General features: G+C 39.4%; 1 protein-coding gene across 29 annotated transcripts in view; it reads right to left on the reverse strand.

Annotated features, from left to right (window-relative positions):
* The window catches only part of NEB (nebulin), a 207,241-nt gene that overhangs the window by 139,090 nt on the left and 47,390 nt on the right, over positions 1 to 20,761 (reverse strand). For all 29 annotated transcript variants that reach the window (XM_032355562.1, XM_032355564.1, XM_032355560.1 and 26 more), the window contains 16 exons: positions 19,137 to 19,448; positions 18,826 to 19,032; positions 15,788 to 15,892; positions 15,012 to 15,119; positions 12,797 to 13,108; positions 11,613 to 11,819; positions 9,555 to 9,659; positions 8,181 to 8,288; positions 6,896 to 7,207; positions 5,987 to 6,193; positions 5,411 to 5,515; positions 5,147 to 5,254; positions 4,214 to 4,525; positions 2,649 to 2,855; positions 1,147 to 1,251; positions 80 to 187 (listed from right to left, as the gene is read on the reverse strand). In XM_032355562.1, the coding sequence (XP_032211453.1) occupies positions 80 to 187; positions 1,147 to 1,251; positions 2,649 to 2,855; positions 4,214 to 4,525; positions 5,147 to 5,254; positions 5,411 to 5,515; positions 5,987 to 6,193; positions 6,896 to 7,207; positions 8,181 to 8,288; positions 9,555 to 9,659; positions 11,613 to 11,819; positions 12,797 to 13,108; positions 15,012 to 15,119; positions 15,788 to 15,892; positions 18,826 to 19,032; positions 19,137 to 19,448 (2,928 nt within the window). The remainder of the gene's footprint in view (positions 1 to 79; positions 188 to 1,146; positions 1,252 to 2,648; positions 2,856 to 4,213; positions 4,526 to 5,146; positions 5,255 to 5,410; positions 5,516 to 5,986; positions 6,194 to 6,895; positions 7,208 to 8,180; positions 8,289 to 9,554; positions 9,660 to 11,612; positions 11,820 to 12,796; positions 13,109 to 15,011; positions 15,120 to 15,787; positions 15,893 to 18,825; positions 19,033 to 19,136; positions 19,449 to 20,761) is intronic.

Genomic DNA, 20,761 nt, shown 5'->3' on the forward strand with positions numbered 1-20,761 from the left:
TTTCCAAAATTCAGCCCTCACTATTTTGGTAAATTAGGAAAAAAATCCCAGTCAGGTGAGTGTTTTCCTTCAGACTTACATCACTTGCAATATCTCTTGAGGCTTTGGCAGCTTTGATAGGAATTGCATCAGTTCTGAGATCATAGCCTTTCTTTCTAGATTCTTCCAAAGAAAGTTTGTAGAGTTTCTGTAAAGAGAGACAAGGGAATAATGTTCTTCTAAATAGGAAAGCCTGGGTTTATTTGAAGAGAGTAAACCAGCACTGTGGTATCGTTTTTATTTTTGAGAATGCTTCATTGGTGGTTTGATGGATAAATGTTCTTATAAATAACAAAATTGTGTTTGAAAAAAGTCAAACCCGAACATATCTTCAGGAAACCACTGGAAAAAGTAAAACTTAACGGTTTCCATCAGGTTATAAAATATGTTTAAAAATGTGAAAGCTCAGTAGATTCGCACTGATACATTTTTATCAATTAAAAGTCAAGAGAAGACTACAAAACAACCATACTCTTACATCAAAAGTAAACTTCACTATTTTGCAATCGACACTTTTATTAATGTAACTGTGTGGATTCTACAATCCAAAAATAAGTCATCAACCACAAATCCCTGTATAATTCAGGGAAAACAGAAAACACTGGTAGGATTAGAGATTTCCTAGCAACCATGGTTAGGTTGAGAAATAAAGTGAAATAAAACACGTATTTTCTAAGTGTTGAACATTCCTTGTTATGGAGCTTGCTCCAAATTCTTCAAAATGTTCTTCCCTTCCCACTTAACTTTTTCTCAAGACCCCTTCTTTAGGACCATCTCAAAGCCTTGGTAGAGAGACTCCAGGAACCAGGTCCTGGGATTCTCATTTCCTTTTTCTCTTTTGGGGCCCCCAAGCCCTTCTCTTCCTGCCAAATCTCTTAGAGAATGAGTACCCGCTCCTAAACAAAATCCAGCTGCCCTTCAAATTCCTAACTGCAGGGCCCAAGTCCCATCCACAGGCCAGCTCCAACTCTTAGCAAAGCAAGATTAGAAAGAGAAAGATGCTCATTTGCGTATTCCTACTCTTATTTTCAAAACATTCATTCTTATAATTGAGAGACATTGATTAGTTTATACTGGTTCAAATAAACCACGGGGAATTATACTTACATCACTCATATTAATTGCATTTGCCTTCGCCAAGACAATCTGGGGGATATCGGGCATAATGTGGACTTTGGTCTTATCAGCCTCCCATGCTTGTTTGTAGAGGTGCTGGAAAGTTTTAAAAAAGAAAAAGTGAAAGTTAGTATTTAAAAATCTTAAAAGGTGTTCATTTTGTGTGTATATATACTTATATATATTTAACTGCACATGAATACCAATATTTTACTATTTTTTTATTTTATCATTTTTATTAGCTAGATCTTATTTTTTTAATTTAAATGGAAAAGATGCTAATTCAAACAAGACAGCAGAGAGGATGTAAGATGGAAAGTAAGATGATGCCAAGATGAGAACCATAGGAAGAGCAAATGTACACTGAGAGATGTCTTGGTGATCATCAGTTGAATCCTCTTATTGCAGAGTTGAGAAAATCATAGCCCAGAGAAGTAATGCACCTTGCCTAAAGACACACAGCAGGTCTGGGGCATCATTTCCACAACTCTGCAAGAAGAGGCTGATGATTCATATCTTGGTATCATTATTCTGAAATGATTAATAAATCATTGCACTGAAAAAGAAATAAAAGGTTTAACATCTAAAAAATAAATGTGAGCTTATGATAGTTTAAACACTAAAATCTTAAAAGGGATACTGAGATCTGTGCCTTGTCTTTTAGACAAGTCCCTGTCCAAGAGATCAGTCATCTTGACAAATCAGTTTTCTCTCTCAGAAGAGTCCAAGGGATTTACTCAGACACTCAGCATAAAACAGCTCTCTCTAATACAAGTAGGACCATCATGTTCTTTAACTGCTTAATGTTAAAGTCCAAATAATGTTTTTCTTTCTTTCTTTTGTTAATCAGCAGCATTTCAAATTATGATCCATACAATATAACCATTGTTGCTGCAATTATTTTATTATTTATAACTTAAAAACCAAAGTTCAAGGTGGATATGCTTTTTGGTCTTGATATCTAACATGGATAATAAATTTCAAAATACAGTAAGGCTTTTCTAAAGGCTGGAAATATTAATGCAAGGAACTACTTGCAGAAAACAACTGCTCTCGTGATTTGCCCAGAGAAGGTACTGCTTCGGAATGCCGCTAGAGCCACAGGATCGAGAAGTCTCCCTTGATTCCATAAAGGCAGCTAGGAAACTGGAGTGGATCCCAACACCCAGCTGTTGGGCAAATAATCTGCTGATTCAGTGTTGCGGACTTCTACTCAACCTTACCTTAGACAAACAAGACTTCTTTCAAAAATATGCACGAAAAGAAATGACTCCTATTTTCTTATGTCTGTTGGACACAGTGGTTCATTGAACATTTAGGGCGCCACTAATTAGGACTAGATTCATTTTTTTTAATCCACAAGTCCCTTTTTCAAAGCTGAATGAACATTAATTGTGATGCCCTAAAACTATTATCAAAACCTGCAGATCAAATATAAGAAGGCCTGGCATTTTCCTGTTGTACAAGAAATATTACAACATTGAAAGACTCACTTCATTCATAATTTTTGCATTATTCTGGGCCAAAACCATGTTCATTGAGTCCATCAAAGTGGAATACTTCAAAGTGTCTGGGTGTTGGCGGTACTTCTTTTCACTGATAATCTCCATGGCTTTCTTGTTTTTCTCAGCCTCCAGTGAGCCTAGAGGGAGCCATCCAATGCCCTTCATGAAGTCAACGTAGTCAGCTTTGTACTGATTCTGCAAAAGAGGAAATGTTCAGGGATCAGAAGAAACCAAAGCTACCAAGAACCAGGAGTGGGTATTCGATATTTCCTAAGTTCCACTTTGGTTTTCAACCAATAGTATATCGAACTCCAACCATTTTTGTCCCTAAACATTATCTTTTTTTTTTTTTTTTTACATTTCTTTGCATGAGAAATTAAAACTAAGCAGTAATATCTTTGTGATTTGTTTTCTTAAATGTCTTCGTAAGGAAAAAATGCTAGGAAATACCAACTAGATTAGCTATCATGTGACTGTGATCTCGAGAAAGGTGACTATGCTTTTTATTTTTTTATTCTGACAATCTGTTTTTTTAACTTGTGCTTTTGGCCTGTATACATTGTTTTAATTTAAGTTCAATTAACCAACATATAGTACATCATTAGTGGTTTTTTTTTTTACATCATTGGTTTTTAACGTAGTGTTCAATGATTCATTAGTTGCATGTGATCTGATGAGCACTGAGTGTCGGTCTAAATTTTTAGAAAAATTCCCCAAGTTTCCTTACTTGACAGATGACTCACCAGGACTCCGATTCTCTATTTCATCATAAGCTTTGATCACCCACCATTGTTACAATTCCCTTAGGTGTGCCAGAAACCTCACTGGTATTCTGTGCAAATTTTGCTTTTTTCCCCTTAATACTGATATTTTCCTCTACAACTCGTCCTCAGTGCTTTAATGTGGGCACTATGTACCTGCTTAGGAATTAAGAGCTCAGCTCTTACATTCCTAAAGAAAAACACGGGCTTGGCATGACCTGCCTTTGGCTCGTAATTTAAATTCTTTTTCCCCAGCTGCCAAATAAATGGCCTCTACAGCTGAATTCTTGCTACTAATCTGTGCCTTCCTCACATTTGTTCCAAGAACTTCCACCTCCTCAATGTTTCATCAGCAAGTAATACAAGCAGTTGCTTGTACTGAGGTTGGAAAAAGTGGAATAAACACTGGTTAGGAGTGAGGGGCAGGAGCCAGCAAGTAGTCGGACTTTCATCTTACTTGTTTACCAGGAGCTGTTTCTGCTTCTGACTCTCTTTGCTCAACATGTTTCCTTCAACATGTTCTCTGAAACGAATTTTCATTTGCCCTAGCTGAATCCAGCATCCCCCAATCCTCACAGCAATAATGGTAGAAAATAAGACTTTGGTGTCTAGAATGTCTCATCCCCTTTTGTTAAAAGAAACAAACTCTACTTAAGGTAAAAAATAAACAACTTGCTGGGAAATTACACAGGAATTTCTTTCAGGAGTTTAAAAAGGTCTTCATTTAGGGTCATTCCTAATTTGCTTATTAACTATAGTCAGTGTTCTGCAAATGATGTGGCTGTCACATACATCGCTTTGAATCTGCATCATATTTTTGGCCAATTCAAAGCCCATGGCATCGGGAAGCATGTTGTAGGAATGGATCACATTTCTGTAGTTGGCGTTGGTGGCCACTTCCTGAGACTTCTTGGCTGCCACCACGCTCAGCATGTCCACCGGGGTGTGGAAGGAAGTCTTCGATTTCTCATATCCCTTTTTGTATTCCCGATCTGACTGCATCTTGGCCACTTGCATGAAGTGCACCAACTTGGGGTCGTCCTCTAGGCTCCGGAAGCCAATGTGTTTTCCTTTGGCTTGCTCGTAGGCTTGCTTGTATTTGTACTGTGGATGGGAAAAGAGGCCCGGTGAGGAAGGCAGCGAAGGAAAGAGAGCAAAATATAACTCATTAGATTCCATTAACTTGGTCAAAGGTGTATGGTTTTAGAGCTCACAGGGATGGAGCAAAATTTTTTTACTTCAAATTTCTTGCCAGACTTGAATCCATGGAAAGAAAATGATCTCAAAGTTAATCTAAGAGATCCATGAATAAGTTGCCTTAGGGTGCTTTAGAAAGCAGCTTTTCCCACTCAGCAGTCTCCTCAGAATGGGCTACAGATACAATTTCTCATGGTGCATCTTTAATTTAGGAAAGAGCCTAATAAGTGATCTCTTGGGTAAAATGAGTAGACTGTATCCAATATTTGCTCAGAACTGCCTATAAATGATTTGAATACTATAAAAACAACTTATTTTAACAAAACCTAGTACTTTTTACATCAAATAGTGAACAAATGATTAGAGGGCCCTTGGACTGGGTGAAGACAAATGTCTTATGTGTTCCATGGACGATGGTCCCACCGACACTGGGTAGGGTTGACTGCAGCTCTTGAATACACACACACGAATTTGGCTCATTTGCTTCTTATGTTCTCAGCCTAAAAAAGGCCCAGTGGAAGCACTTACATCACTGGCAATGTCTCTACAGGCTTTGGCAGCCTTTATTGGGATGGCATCAGGCCTCAGGTCATATCCTTTCTTCTTTTCTTCTTCCCAGCCAGCTTTGTACAGTTTCTAAATAGAATGAAATAGAATAGCACCAGCAACTTGTTATTTGAGTTAGAATGGGAACCCTGATTTTGCATGGTTGGTATATAAAGGAGACATTCCTTAAGTATTAGTTCCCTCCAACCTCCTCTCCTACTTTATTGTTGCTGTTAATCTACTTACATCACTCATGGTGATTTGGTTCATTCTGGAAAGTAAAATATCTGGAGTATCGGGCATGACGTGAATGGTGGTCTTGTCTTTGTTCCATTTTTCAGTGTAGAGCCTCTGCAACAAGGAGGACAGGCACATGAGTGTACAGCGGGACAAGTCTGTAACAGCACTGTCAACAGAAGGAGACTCACGTCTCCACGACAGAAGCGATGAACTCTGATACAGGTAAATGGATGACATAGCAAGAAGATGGGCTGATGAGACTGAACACACAATGAGGGGGAAAACACCATCAAACTAGGGAGCCCTCTTCCACAAAGACAACAAATGCCACCTTGCCCCAACCTCATGCTACATGGAGTTTTGCGGTTCTGTCGCACCCTCAGCGTGGTGTAGACAGACAGCCTGCATCAGTGTGTGTGGGATCTCTCTAGAAATGGTGAGGGTTATAGAATGCCCCCTCCCACCATCGCCACCACCCCACCACCGCCACCACAACCATCAGATAGATAAAAATGCGAACGATTATAGCAGCACCGCCAGGGTCAGGTGTTCTGGGGCTGAGACCAGCAGGGGAGCGCCTACCTTATCCATATTCAGTTTGTTACTTTTGTTAAGGGCTTGTTCCATCGTGTCCATGGCATAGGTGAACTTCAGCTTCTCAGGGTGCTGGCGATACTTCTTCTCACTAAGGATCTCTCCAGCTTTCTTTGCTTTCTCCACCTCCAGTGACTCTATCGGGACCCAGCCGATCCCCCTCATCCAGTTGGTGAAGTCGGATTTGTATAGATTCTTTACAATGAGAAAGGAAATTTTCATTTCAGAAAGAGTCAGGGCTTGGGTTTCTTTGGCTAGATGATTTACTCTTCATCAAAAAGAAAGAAAAAATGAGGGAGAAGAGAATCCCCTGCTTTTTATGCCCTACCATCTTTTGGAAAAAAGAATTTTAAAAGCGACTGCATTCAGGGGCTCCTGGCTGGCTCAGTCGCTAGACCATGTGACTCTTGATCTCAGAATTGTGAGTTTGAGCCTCACATTGGGTACAGAGATTACTTAAACATAAAATCTTAAAAAAAAATAAGTGATTGCATTTGTGGTAGTTTTGAACTGGAAAAACTGATCCAATAATTCCTTTCTAAAACTTAACTTTCTTGAAGAAAAAGGTAAAAGGATTTTACATAGGAAAAGATATTACATTGCACCCATTTGAGCCTCTTAGTTTTTCACAGGATACATCATGTACTTGTGTCTAATACACATACACACACACGCACACGCACAAACACACAATAACCAAAACAAATTTTAAAGCTATGTTATAGTTCAAATGAGTGACATTCTAAAACTCCAAATTCTGGAGAGGATCTGTAATTATAGTGAGTCCGCCCAGGTTTAAGATGAGGTAAATGGAACTGCCAAGTTCTTGTTCTTCCCTCCCATCAGCTAGAAATGGATAACTAACTCTATGCCAATAAGCTGTTGGCCATTACATACATCACTTTGGATTTGCATTGCATTCCTGGAATGTTCCACGTTCAAGGCATCAGGTAGCAGAGTGTAGCTGTGGAAGGGTTGTTTGTAGTTGGCGTTGGTAACGACCTCCTGAGATTTCTTGGCTGCTGTCACGCTGAACATGTCCAAGGGTGTGTGATACCTGGTCTTGCTGGCTTCATAGCCCTTTTTGTACTCACGATCTGATTGTATCTTGGCCACATTCATGTAGTGAACCAATTTAGGATCATCCTGAAGACTGAGAAATCCAATTTGCCTGCCTTTGGCTTTCTCATAAGCCTCCTTATACTTGAACTATATGAAAAAGAAGGGCAGACAGAAGTTTGACAGGGTCAATTATGAGAAATGCTGAAGTGTTAGACTGAATCTACATAACAGATTAAGCAATAACCAAATTTGGTCTGAATCCACGTAACATCTAAATTTTTTAGTATTTTTAAATAAAGAACTGACAAAATATTTCTTTTTTTTTAAATTTTTTATTTTTTATAAACATATATTTTTAATGGAGGGACTTGAGATCTGCTCTGGGGATAATTAAGAACGGGATAATGTGTGGTTTACATCTAGATTATTCATAAAGAGATTCTTTGAATATTCTCAAATGTTCCTGAAAAGTTTATTAAAGATTTGGTGTGTATTTTTTAACGATCTATTTCCAAATACTTTGCATTGCTTTAAAAGTACTTGCATAATCCTGAATAAAGTTTAGCAAAGCTCTTATACAATTTATTTTTATTGGACTCCAAATGAATGAGTTTTTACTCTATCAAGGTATTATATCAATTCATATGAAAATAAAACTTAATTTATAGAAAGTAATTAAGTAAGTAGGAAAGTAACTAAAATCCTATCATTTAATCTATAATTCTTCCTGGTTTTCCTATTTACCAGATTTTTTCTTTGTGAAAATTATATTAAAAAATTGTATTCTTTTAAAAACTTGGAGGCTTTTTAAAAATATAGTTGACATTTTGGAGAAAATCCAAATAAAAAGCAGTTTCCGAGTTCATAAGAATGATACCAATGACAGTTGCAACTACTTCACGATTTAAAACAAAGAATTTTCTTCTTTGCAGCAACTGTATTGAATTTCTAAAGATTTTAAAGTGAAGTAATATAAGAAAGTCATTGGCACTTATGCTGTTGGGAAATATTTTTATATTACAATTTATTTATTTCCTAATACAGCTCACAGCCTTGCATACCATGTAGAGATTTTAAAAATATAAAGAAGAAAAGTTTTCTACTTTCAAATTATACTTACATCACTAGCAATATTTCTTGAACTTTTTGCAGCAACAATTGGAATAGCATCTGGTCTCAAATCATAGCCCTTAGCAAGAGTCTTCTTCCAGTCTGCTTTATAATGAGACTTGAAAAAAGGAAAGAGTATTTTATTATTTTATTATTCTACTTGAACACATTTCTATATTTTCAAGCTTTTTTTCTAAACATGGAATACTTTAATTTTCTTATACTTTTTGTGATGAAACAATTAATACTCATAGAGAGGTATGAAAACTAAAATAAGAAATTCAATACCACCCAGATTTAATCACTCTTAATGTTTAAATATTACTTTGGAAAGCAGGGAAAGTTTTTAAATAAAAGCATAGAAATGAGTATAAAAAATGTTTATTTGGAGATAAAAGAGAGCCTAAAATTATAGGGAAAATGACTATGTCATCTTTTAAGAAATGAATGATTTTATCCAGGTTTATGTTTTTAAATTAGAATTTACCAACTTTTTTTTAAAGCAAAAAGTAAAAATTCATAATAGTGAATTTAAAGATCACCACCAATTATGTACTAGACTACCCAAAAGGCTCGTTACATGCAAAAAGAGAGTTTCTCAAGAAAATTACAATAAACTTTCATACTAGTTTTAATAACTGAAACAAGATTATAAAGCAATATTTGTCCTTATTATAGACTGTTCACTACTGTACTTTCCAATCTTGTGTATCTCATTTTGTTTCACTTTTTAATAAGTGCAATATCACCTACTAGATTAATTTTAAAACCCACCAGTGAGTCATAGTCCACAGTTTGGAATAGGCTATATCAAATGAAAGTTTATGGTGACTTCTAGTCCCATGTTCCATGATAATGGGCCAGTCTTTAGACCGTTGATTCAAAAACCGGCCTGCACATGGAGGGCAAGACAAAACTGAACAAAGAGGGAGCCCACAGATTGGTAGGTGGCAGGTTTAATAAACAAGAGAACTTACATACAAGGCTTGTCTTGGGCAGCCACAAGACAAGCTCTCCTCACCTGCCCACCACAATCTCAGAAGTTTCTACAGAGGCCTTAACTGAGTTTAGTCCTGTCTACCATTTAGATGATCTCCACAGCCTACTTCTCTAGCAAGGCTGCGTCCCTGAAGATGGTTCCCACTCTGAAAACGGTGGGCAGAGTGTACATCCCAAGGGCCGCGGAAGGGTTGAGGAGCCTCTCCCGGGTCTAGCTCACAGGTTAACCAGCGGTCATGTCTTCTCAACGACCTCCTCGAACAGAGACGCAAAAGATCCACACCCAGTTTGCTGCCCTTAAAATTCTCGCTGCTAGAGTTAGACAGAACTGGAAAGAAGAGGCCCGTGTTAGCAATCTTAGACGGGTACCAGCCCAAATACTCACATCACTTATGTTGAGGGCGTTGACCTTGGCCTGAATAAACTGAGGCAGTTCAGGGTCCATAGTGTACTTGTGCTTCAGTTTCTCCCCCTCCACCTTGTAGTTCAACTAAAACAAACGAGGCAGAATGCAAGTGTCATTAGCTGACATAATGTCAATTTTATCAATACACCCCCCTTTAAAAAGGAAGGTTATCACTTGTGTTTTTCCGTATCCAAGCCATATACCTATAGTACTACATGGTAGGGTGTTCCAGACATATCCATCTGCTCATTCCACCAGTATTTATTGGACAGCTCTATGGGCCAGCTAGGGTGATAGGTTTGTTTCTGCCTGTAAAGTGTTGACAAAGGCAGACATGGCCTCTTAAAAGTTACAGTACAGTCAAGGAGACAGAAAATAAAAATATAAAGTATAAGATAGAGCTAGAATGTGTGATGTGTTGTAAACAGAACAACTTTGGGAAAGAAACAAGGGTGATCAGCAAAGGCTCTCTAAGGAGATAGTCTTTATGCTCAGCCTTGAAGAGAAGGGAGGGGTCCAGGCCAAAGCAGAGCACTTGGGGCCCCAAGTCTGGAAAGAGCAAGGCCAGCATGAGTGACGGAAAGCAGCCTGTGTCACAGGGCTGAAGTGTGCCGAAGAGGAGAATTAGGATGGGGAGCAGGGCCACAGAGCTGAGGGTCTTTTCAGCCATGGTAACAAATTTAGCTTTTAAGTTCAAGGAGAAGTTACTAAGAGGTTTTAAGAGGAGCTGTGATTCATGTTTTAAGATAGTTCTTCCAGTTGTCATGGGAGACCCCAGGCAGGGAGGCCAGATACCAGCTTACTACAGTTGTCCCCATGAGAGACAGGGAAGCCCTAACCAACTGCCAGCAGCTTAATGACATGCAAGTGTCCCACGGGACGCTGGGAGAGACCGAGGTGCCCTGATGCCGGGACCACGCACGGAGGCACCAGTAATGACATTCAGGTTTCTGGCAGGAGTCACTGGGTAGATGTTGATGGCGTTTATTGGGATGGGGTAGACAATGAGTGAATGTCCCATTCTCCTAGCTGACTGGAAAACCACAGCGAGAACAAAAGAAATCAATAGAGTCTCCATATTCATTACTACTACAGTAGAGCTCATCTCAAAATACCCGTGGTAATGTGACAACAGAGACTGGCCTGAGAAGAAAATTCATGGATAATTCTTAAATCTGAGCCAAGCAGCTTCCAATATCTGGGGCTAAAAACACACAAACTCTTCTTTTCTTTGCTTTTTACCTCCTGCTCTCTTTCTGGTGGAGGTATTTTAATGGAACTCTGAAATTACCCAATGAGGGAAAGCACTGAGCATTGTAATTAGGCTCTGGCTAAGAATAAGGGTCCAGGTAGACCTGGGCTCCGGAATGAGGCTCAGCTGACTCTGAAAGTAAACTCTTCCCTCCTCCCCAGAGGCCTCTCTCTGGCTTGCCTTTCAGAACATCCAGCTCTTACGCAAGAGGATTAGGACATTACGCCTTCTCCCCTTGCAGCTAGGTAGAACTGTTGGAACTCAGAGGAATGAATAGCCTGGTTTACAATTCAGATGGAATCACAGATGATAACAGTAATCGTTTCATTTCACTTCAAGTGTATAATGGTAGGGGTCTGCTTGTAAATAGCACAGATTCTCTACATTTAGAAAATAAAGTAACTTTGGAAAATCCTCCTTCTCTCCCCCTTATACTCTTTGTTCAAGTTCCGCGCTGTTTCAAAACTAAGACCTTTTCTATCATATCCCTGAAAGCAGTGGATAACGCTAACACACTCAAGTGGGGATAGGGGCACAGGGAGACGAGAAGACAGAATCCTCAAGCCATCTCCTCGCCAAGCGCAGAGCCCAACACAGGGCCCAATCCCAGTATCCTGAGATCATGACCTAAGCCAAAATCAAGAGTCAGCTGCCTAACAGACCAAGCAGCCCAGGCGCCGCTGGATATCTGTGATAATGTGCCAACAGAGTCTGGTCTGAGAAATAAGATCCACAGATAATCCCAGGTGCCCCTGGATAAACACTTCTGAAGGGAAACCACTTACATCGCTTAGCTGCTTTGTGTTCTGCTGAGCCAAAACCATGCCCATGGAATCGGGCACACTTGTGAACTTGATGGTGTCTGGATGCTGTCGATACTTCTTCTCATTTAAAGCATCACCTGCTTTCTTGACCTTCTCAACCTCCAGAGAACCAATAGGGATCCATCCAATGCCCTTGAAGAAGTTGTTATACTCGTCTTTATACACGTTCTGTAAGAGAGTAATCTCGTATGAGGAGATAGCCTACAGAATATTCAAAGGGTGTCTCTGAAATCTGCAATTCTGCCCAGAGGAAATGAGTAGAACCCCTTCCGGCATGCTCATGTCTGAGAGGAAGACTTTCACCAAGTATGTGCCACTGAGCTTCTTACCCAGAATTTGGTAATAAGAAAAAGTTCTGTTGTTAGAGTGCATTATACAACATAGAGGGAATCTAGGCCACATATTTCCATGGCTAATGCTAAAAAAAATTTTTGTCTCTTTTGACAATAAATTGGGCTTTCTTTTTGATTTCACTGAAAACCCCATGACTTTGAATTTCACCAATCCCGTCCGCCTAGGCTATTCATGATCTCAGCTGGGGAGAGACACCTTCGTTGAGCGATAATAAATGAACACCGTACATTCCCTCACAGAGGATGATTCTTGCAGAAATCTGGTTCCTGCAGAAGGAAATGCCCTGAATATTAAACAGCCTCCCCGTGCAGCTCTCCATGAATCATGCTGCAATCACAAAGCTTCCCTGGTTCATTCTAGATGACTTGTCACATAGATTAACATGCATCAGAGTGTGATTTTTAGTTAAAAAAAGAAAAAAAACTTTCCTGAATTCAGAAAGAAGAGAGAATACTATTTTGCATTCTATAAATCACCATTAGAGCCAGCCTGCCAAGAGCAGCTACTTCCTCTTGTAGAGAACCAAGGGTTTATACACTTGATGGAATATAGTTTTACCTTTGATCCACAAGTTAATAAAGACAGTATCAATGATTACAGTAGGAGCACAGAAAGCCAGCAACAACACAGCTTGTCTACCAGGCCTCTGTTTTAGTCTTTCAATAATGACTGTTTATTTTAAAGTACATTTTTCAAATATCTTCCTGTATTGTGAAGTCTACTAAAACAGGAAGAAATGATTATCCCTTAAGTACCAACATTTCTGTGTCTGTTAGATTATATATACTCACATCACTCTGAATCTGATTCACATTCCTGGTATGCTCGAGACTCATGGCATCAGGGAGGTACGTGTAATGGTGTATGGGCTGTTTGTAGTTGACGTTGGTGACGACATCCTGGGCCGACTTTGCAGCAGTAATGCTAACCATGTCCCCTGGGGTATGGTAGCTGGTTTTGGTGTTCTCATAGTTCTTCTTATATTCACGATCTGACTGCATCTTTGCCACATTCATGTAATGGACCAGCTTGGGATCATCCTGGAGGCTTCTGAAACCCACATGCTTCCCCTTTGACTTCTCATAAGCTTCCTTGTATTTATACTGCAAAGGCAAAATTTGGTTAGCAAAGTCCTAGGCACTGATAACATTAGATGTAGTTAAGTATATTCACATGCAAGGTAACTTAAAACATCGTCGCTTTCTGGAAGAATGTACCAGAAATGCAAAAAACAAATGCAAACCCACCCACTCCCATGTGCCCCAGAAAGTTCAGAGTGAAAACATTTATTTCCAACACTGCCGGATCACAAATGGGTATCATGATAAATTCAGGACCAGTTTCTAAATCCTACATATGCATTTGCACGTAGAACCTTACTTAAAGCCATTTGAATTTTCATGCTTGATATAAATAAGACACATTCCAAATAAAAGGCCAGTACCTCTTGGTTTCCTGGGATGTGAATTTTCCCAAAATTCACATGTTATTACCACCACAGTATGTTATCATACATCACAGAACATTAGAAATTATTGAGAAAATCTTCCATTTGCTGCTCCCATTGGCTGGGTGATAATGTTTGCAACAGATGCAGACGACACTCTAAAGGTCTACATGCAAGTTCACACTCAGTGTCCTTGGGGTTGGGGGATGGAAAACTACTGTGTTGTCTCAGGCTGGTGGGATAAGGTTAAAACAAAACTCCTCTTCTTTCTAGGTGGCATCAAATTAGATGCTGCATAGACAGGTAGACCCTCCCCACGCATTTCTCAGCAGCTACTTTCCAAGCTCGCTGCTGAAGCGGCTGCAGCGGAACTCGGGAGCTGCTGCAGGGCAGGGCTGGCTGTGAGCTTCCCCTGCACAGTAAAAACCGCACCGTCCAGGCTCCACCGCCCAACGTCTCTCGCTGCTGGAACTGGCGGTGGGGTGTAGATGGAGTTATACTGTAGGTAACAGGACGAAACCTTAATTTTTATGCACGAGAACTCAAATCCACTTAAACTCTGCAGACACTCTGCTCCTGTCATTTATGCACTGATTTGTAAACAAGAATGTAGCAGGCAGGGAGAAAAATATATTGTATGTTTATAAAAAATTAAAAGTTAAAAGTTAAAAAAAAAAGAATGTAGCAGGCAGAAGACATGTCTAGGCATGTTAGAAAAAGCTCTGCTCAAGGTCTAAGGCAAAAACAAAAAACAAAAAACAAAAAAAAATAAACCTCACACTACAGACTTGCACTTAGTCCTTAAGCTAGAAATTTACTTCACAGTGGTGCATAAATCTTTGAGGAACACGTTTTCCGTGACATCCTAATAAGGAAAGCTGTAGAATTCTTACAACCTTAGCTCCCATGTGGTCTGTACACACAGGTGGTTTCTTTCTTTTCTCCAACCGTGATTGTAGCCCCCAGAATAGTGCGCGGCAGCGAAGCCTACTGGGCACGCGTGCTTTTTGAAATTTCGGATCTTCAATGACGGGAAAATGTATAAGTGCATTACTTTTCCTAATACAGATGACATGGACATCAATTTACATACACAAAATTATGTTCAAGAAAAATGGGCCTTTTCCCATTTGGTTTATAAAATCTTTACATTTTATCTAACACCTTTTCAATCTTTTATTTTTTTTTTCTTTTCAATCCTCTTAATACCATCATAATGTAGGCAGTCATTTGAATTTAAAGTGTTAGTGTCAGTTAGGGTGTTCTCACTGAAAATAAATGTGGGCTGTCAGGGAAACGTGTCAGTAAAGGTAATTTGGCCTATGAATCAGGGGAGAAAGTGGCTGTCAGATTTCTGACAGCTCCACCAAGTGGGGTCAACTGAAAAGAATCACGGAATGCTGAAAAAGTGACAGGTTTTCAAAACAACATTTTGTGGAGAATTTCAATGTCATTAATTCAACATATTGTTTTCAACGTGGTATCATTTAAGCCAGCACACATTTGATTACTTTTAAAGCAGGCAATAACCCAACATTTCACCTAAAATTTGTACTCACGTCACTGGCGATGTTTCTGGATGCTTTGGCCGCAGCGATGGGAATTGCATCCCCCAGCACATTGTTGCCCTTGGCTATTAAATCATGCCAGTCCCGTTTATAACAGACCTGTGATGTAAAAAGGAAAAGGATGTCAGCATACTGTGTATTAATCAGCTAAAGTGATTCTTAAATTGTGGGGATTGTTTTTTTTTTTTTTTTTTTAGATACAAGCTAAAGGAATCTCCTACAGTCCATTCTGCTTCAGGAAGTCACATTAGCGAATGTCACACTTTGTGTAGCATGAAATTATAGGACACCACACCAATTATTCACCCAAAGCAAAACTGGAGTGGATCTAGAGGAGTGGAATAAAGGTTCTGGTGTGTGGGGACCAACTAGAGAAAATGAAGTCGTCCACTCTTCTGAAAGGAAGGTCAAGGGAAGACCTGGTAGCAAGTTTCAGAAATGTCAGGTTTGTTGTAATGAAAGGATTTCATTAATTCTTATCTCGCTGCAGGATCACCTTCCCCCACTTGCAAAACTAGGAAAACTAAATCAAAGTTTCAGAGGAATAGATGTTGGGCTCCTCGTAAGGGAAAATGTTACATCCTTTTGAGTTGTCCCACCCTTGAAAAGGCTGACTTAAGAAGCAGAGGGCCCTCATCATGGGATAGGGTTCATAAGAGGTGTGTAGGAAACTGACCTAAATAATTATCAAGGCCCCATCCTGTTCTGAAATTCTACTGTTGTGCCATCATGTCTGAACTTCACACCCCATCAAAAATCCTACTCACATCACTTATATTGTAAGCATTGCACTTGGCCTGGAGAAACTGAGGAAGATCAGGACTCATAGTGTATTTATGCTTCACATCTTCCCCTTTAGCTTTGTATAAGATCTGCAACACAGAATCACAAAATTAAAATCCATTACCCATAGCACAAAAAAGGAAAATGTTATAATTGCACATTTAAAGGAGTTATTCCCTAGCACACCATTCCCCCAGTATTTCTATTGTTAAGAATCATAAAAACAGGGGTGCCAGGGTGGATAAGCAGTTAAATGTCTGCCTTTGGCTCAGGTCATGATCCCAGGGTCCTGGGATCGAGCCGTGCATTGGGTTCCCTGTTCAGTGGGGCAGCCTACTTCTCCCTCTCCCTCTGCCCCTCCCCCTTTTTGTGTTCAAGTGCTCTTGCTCACTCTCTCTCTGTCAAATAAATAAAATATTTTTTAAAAAACCACCAGAGGTATTTTCCCATTTTTAAAGAACTCAAGCATTTTGTTATCTTTACAAAGATCTAAAACTCTGTATTAAAACAGAGAAAAAAATAGAAAACAGAGACCTTTGACTGCTAGAGATGAATGGAAAATAAGTTCAAATATGCAACCCTAACTTGAATAAACAGAATTCACCAAAGCCAGCAAAATCCAGTCTTTGCTAGTAGAGTCAACAGTTCTTAAAGTCTTGTTTTTTGGTTTTTGATTCCCAGAAAATGGCATTTAGAACGACCTTTCACTTCTGCTAAAAACTTTCCAGTTATAATTATAACAGTAAAATCATATAATAATCTCCTCATAATATGAAGACCCTTATATGTAAACCTTAATGTACATAAAAGGTTTACCATTTCATATTGACCCTATTTTATCCTTTTACAGATGTCAGAAAGACATCTAGGTGCATGATATAGAACTTGTATCCTTCTCTTGGTAATAGAAAAGAAAGAAACTGCTTAATTTCTAAAGTCAACAATACAACTGGAATCACAAGTAGCTTTCCAATGTCTCGACTATTGTTGACCATGGAAGCCCTCAGGCACGTTTATGTGGGCTATCACACATAAACTGCTATGTCTGTATCACAAAGTCTAAGGAGGCTGATACCTATTTGAATCCTCCAATACTAAAAAAATTTCTTCTAGGCACCCAAGAGCTATCTTTACTTCCTCACTGCCTTTAGAAACCATAGCTAAGCATTCACAGAATCTCATCCAGTCGACCTTCTACACATCTCCTTTGCCATTGCTACTGACTCAGTTGAACTCCAAATGAGGCTTCTGCCGGATTTCTGTAGCAGCTTTTAATCTATCTTCTTTAGGTCCAATCTCTCCCCTCACCAATGCAGTCTCAGTACTCCTTGTCAGAGCTCTCTTTTAGAACACCGACCTGACAATGCAACTCCATGGATCAAAATCTTCAATACCTCCCATTACCTAGCCCACAAGCTCCAAAGTACAAGTGGGCACCCAAGACCCTCAATGATCAGGTAACAATCCCAAGCCTTTCACTGTCTTTCCATTCATTACCTCTTATCAGTCATTATGTTTTTTTCATGCCAAGAATGTACCCTTGCCTATTTGCCTGGGAAGCCCTGGTGTGTGTACTTGGCTTGTACTTGGCACATACCTCTCTTGTAGCATTCACCTCTTGGTATGGCAATGTTCTAGTTCTATCCATGCTTTTGTTTCATACTCTTATAACCTTGTTGTATCCTACAACTCACTAATCCTCACCTACATCATCTTTATACCATCAGAATATAATACAATGCCGGGCACAGGGAAGGTGTTCAAAAACATTCATTCAATGAATTAATAAATGAATACTTTCGATGTCCCTTCAATTCTTCTATACACTAAACTTCCTTTTATCTGACTTTAGCCAGGTCATATACATCGTTCATGGACAAGCAGGCAAAAAACATACAAATCTCTAAGACTTAAATTTTTAAAAGCTTCTATAATAATTGATGTATGATGAGTTTTGAGAAGTAAAACCACATACTCATGTGAATTATTTCCCAGTATTAGTATTTTATATATGAAAAGCAAATATAAGCAACTTAATATAGAAGTGAGTGGGATGAATTTGCTACTTTAAAGTGTCTGGGATTTGGGGCGCCTGGGTGGCTCAGTGGGTTAAAGTCTCTGCCTTCGGCTCATGTCATGATCTCAGAGTGCTGGGATGGAGCCCACAGCAGGTTCTCTGCTCAGCAGGGAGCGTGCTTCCCCCACCCCCCTGCCCTGTCTGCCCCTCTACCTACTTATGATCTCTGTCAAATAAATAAATAAAATCTTAAAAAAAATAAAAGTGTCTGGAACTTAAGTCTAAATTTTGCATGTGCATGCACATGTGTAGTATGAAAGTGGATAAACATCACAAGTTTATCCAACAACAGAGTATTTCAAAGGCAGCTAAAAAGGAAGACATCTTAAAAATGAAAATAAACAGCAAGATAAAAGAAAAAGAGGGCGCCTGGGTGGCTCAGTGGGTTAAGCCGCTGCCTTCGGCTCAGGTCATGATCTCAGGGTCCTGGAATCGAGTCCCACATCGGGCTCTCTGCTCAGCAGGGAGCCTGCTTCCTCCTCTCTCTCTCACTGCCTCTCTGCCTACTTGTAATCTCTCTCTGTCAAATAAATAAATAAAATCTTTAAAAAAAAAAAAAAAAAGAAAAAGAAAATGGAAGTGTGCAAACTGAAAATAATTGTTGTGGTCTGTGTATTGTTTTGCTTTGTTTTGAAGCAAGCTCCACACCCAGCATGGAATCCAATATAGGGCTCGAAACTCACGACTCTCAGATAAAGACTTGAGATGAGATCAAGAGTTGGACACTTAACCAACTGAGCCACTCAGGGGCCCCCAAACTAAAAATAATTGTATTTATTGTATTATTTTAATAAGTAAATACAAATATATATAACTAAAAAAATTATTATTTTCAATTAAATAAAGTAAAAGGAAAATTAATGGCTCAGAAGAATAAAAATTTTGAGCTACTATTTATTTCATTAAAGCCTCCCTCCATTCTTCGCCCCCCTCTCTTGTACTTACATCACTAACTTGCTTTGTGTTCTGTTTTGCCTGGACCATCACTGGGGAGTCCACGATGCTGGTAAATTTGAGGGTGTCTGGGTGTTGCCTGTACTTCTTTTCATTCAGGGCATCACCCGCTTTCTTAACTTTTTCTGCCTCCAGACTGCCAATAGGTATCCAGCCTATGCCTTTCATCCAGGTGTTGTAGTCTTCCTTATAGGCGTTCTACAGAAAAGGGACAAAAGAGGAGTAAGTGCCTCCAGCAGTGAGTTCTCACGTAGGTTCTGACCCTGGAATAGGGATTGTCTTGGGGAGTACGTGTCACTTACATCACTCTGTATGTGCATCATATTTTTAGACAACTCCAGGTCCATGGCATCAGGCAGATAGGTGTAATGATGGAGCTGATGCTTATAGTTGACATTGCTGACAACATCCTGTGCTTTCTTGGCTGCGACAACGTTGAACATATCATGGGGTGTGTTGTATTTTGTTTTTGTCTTCTCATAGTCTTTTTTATACTCCCGATCTGATTGTAGCTTAGCCACATTCATAGAGTGAACCAGTTTAGGATCATCTTGGAGACTCAGGAAGCCAACCATTTTCCCTTTGGCTTTTTCGTAATCTTTTTTGTACTGAACCTATGGGAAATAAAAGTGGGCAGATCTTAAAATGTAGTTATGAAGATTTTACCAAACAATGAGGCTATGACCTAAAACATTGAGCTTCCCAGAAATTACTTTAATAACCAAACAATTAGATATTCATTTGTATACAGTTTGAAATGCAGCCTGGTAAAATTAAAATATTACAGAGAGCCCATCTGATTGGCTGTCACTGCTTTGGCCACCTGAGAGAGGTCGGGGTAGGAGCACGGCCAAAAATCGAGTCTGTGACAAGGTAAAGTTAATTTCCTTGTAGAGACAAATGAAAAGATGAACATTCTGCAATCTTTACTATTTATATTGTGCTGCTACAGGAGACCCCAAATAGTTGCCTATGTGAGTAGTGGTAGAATGTTAATGAGTCTTTGGATATTCAAAGGGAGACCCAGAGCCAGTTTATGTAGACGTGAATTGGTTCTGAGTAATAAAGTGAAAAGAACTGACCTTGCTTGGGAGATCTGGGAAGAAGCATGGGAAACTGAAAAGCAGAGATGTGAAGGAAGGTTTGTGTGTGTGTAGGGGTGGGGACGAGCTGGAGGATAGCACCCACAGGGAAAGGGAATGGGTAAGGAATTTTGGATGGTAGGGCTTTTATAATTCAGTTGTAATTTATTTACATCAGTGCAATGTCAACTTCACTTCAAACAATCAATGAAGTTGTGTTTGGGATTAGGGGAACCAAAAGACAGGGTTGTGCTCCATCTCTGGATCGTGTAGACCAGAAAAACAAGGGGATCCAGGGCATGAGAGTTCAGGTGAGCTAGAGCAAAATCATGGTGGGCAAACCAGGAGCCAGAGGTGATGGAAAGACAATAAACCTTAGAATATCTGCAACAAGCAGGGGGGAGGGTATCCCACTTCCTTGAGGTCAACAGGTGGGGGTTTGAGTCAATTTGATTTGAATCTCAAAGAGGAAAGTAACTAGTTTGTGGCTGGGTTAAAGTAAGATAAGGAAAAGAAACAAAGACAAACAAAATTTCTAACTTTCATGGAACCTAACAACTGCTATGAACCTTAGGGCCAATTCATCCATCTCTGGAAGCAATGAAGTAAAAAAAAAATAATAATAAGGGGAAAGAGGGAATTCATATAAATTAAGCAAGTTTGGATCTTACTAGCAGGAGTCTATTAAGACTTAAATAGTGAGTGATTTGTTTATTTCTACAAAGGGAATAATGTGAATTTGTGCAGAAATACGGAGGAGACCTTTAATTTTGGGTGCCTCAATAGAATGAGGTCAGTAAAGGTTACACAAAACCTTACCCCCGGGAAAATTTAGATCTGGTTAG

This window comes from Mustela erminea, chromosome 8, assembly GCF_009829155.1.
Source record: "Mustela erminea isolate mMusErm1 chromosome 8, mMusErm1.Pri, whole genome shotgun sequence".
In the NCBI taxonomy this organism is placed as follows: domain Eukaryota; kingdom Metazoa; phylum Chordata; class Mammalia; order Carnivora; family Mustelidae; genus Mustela; species Mustela erminea.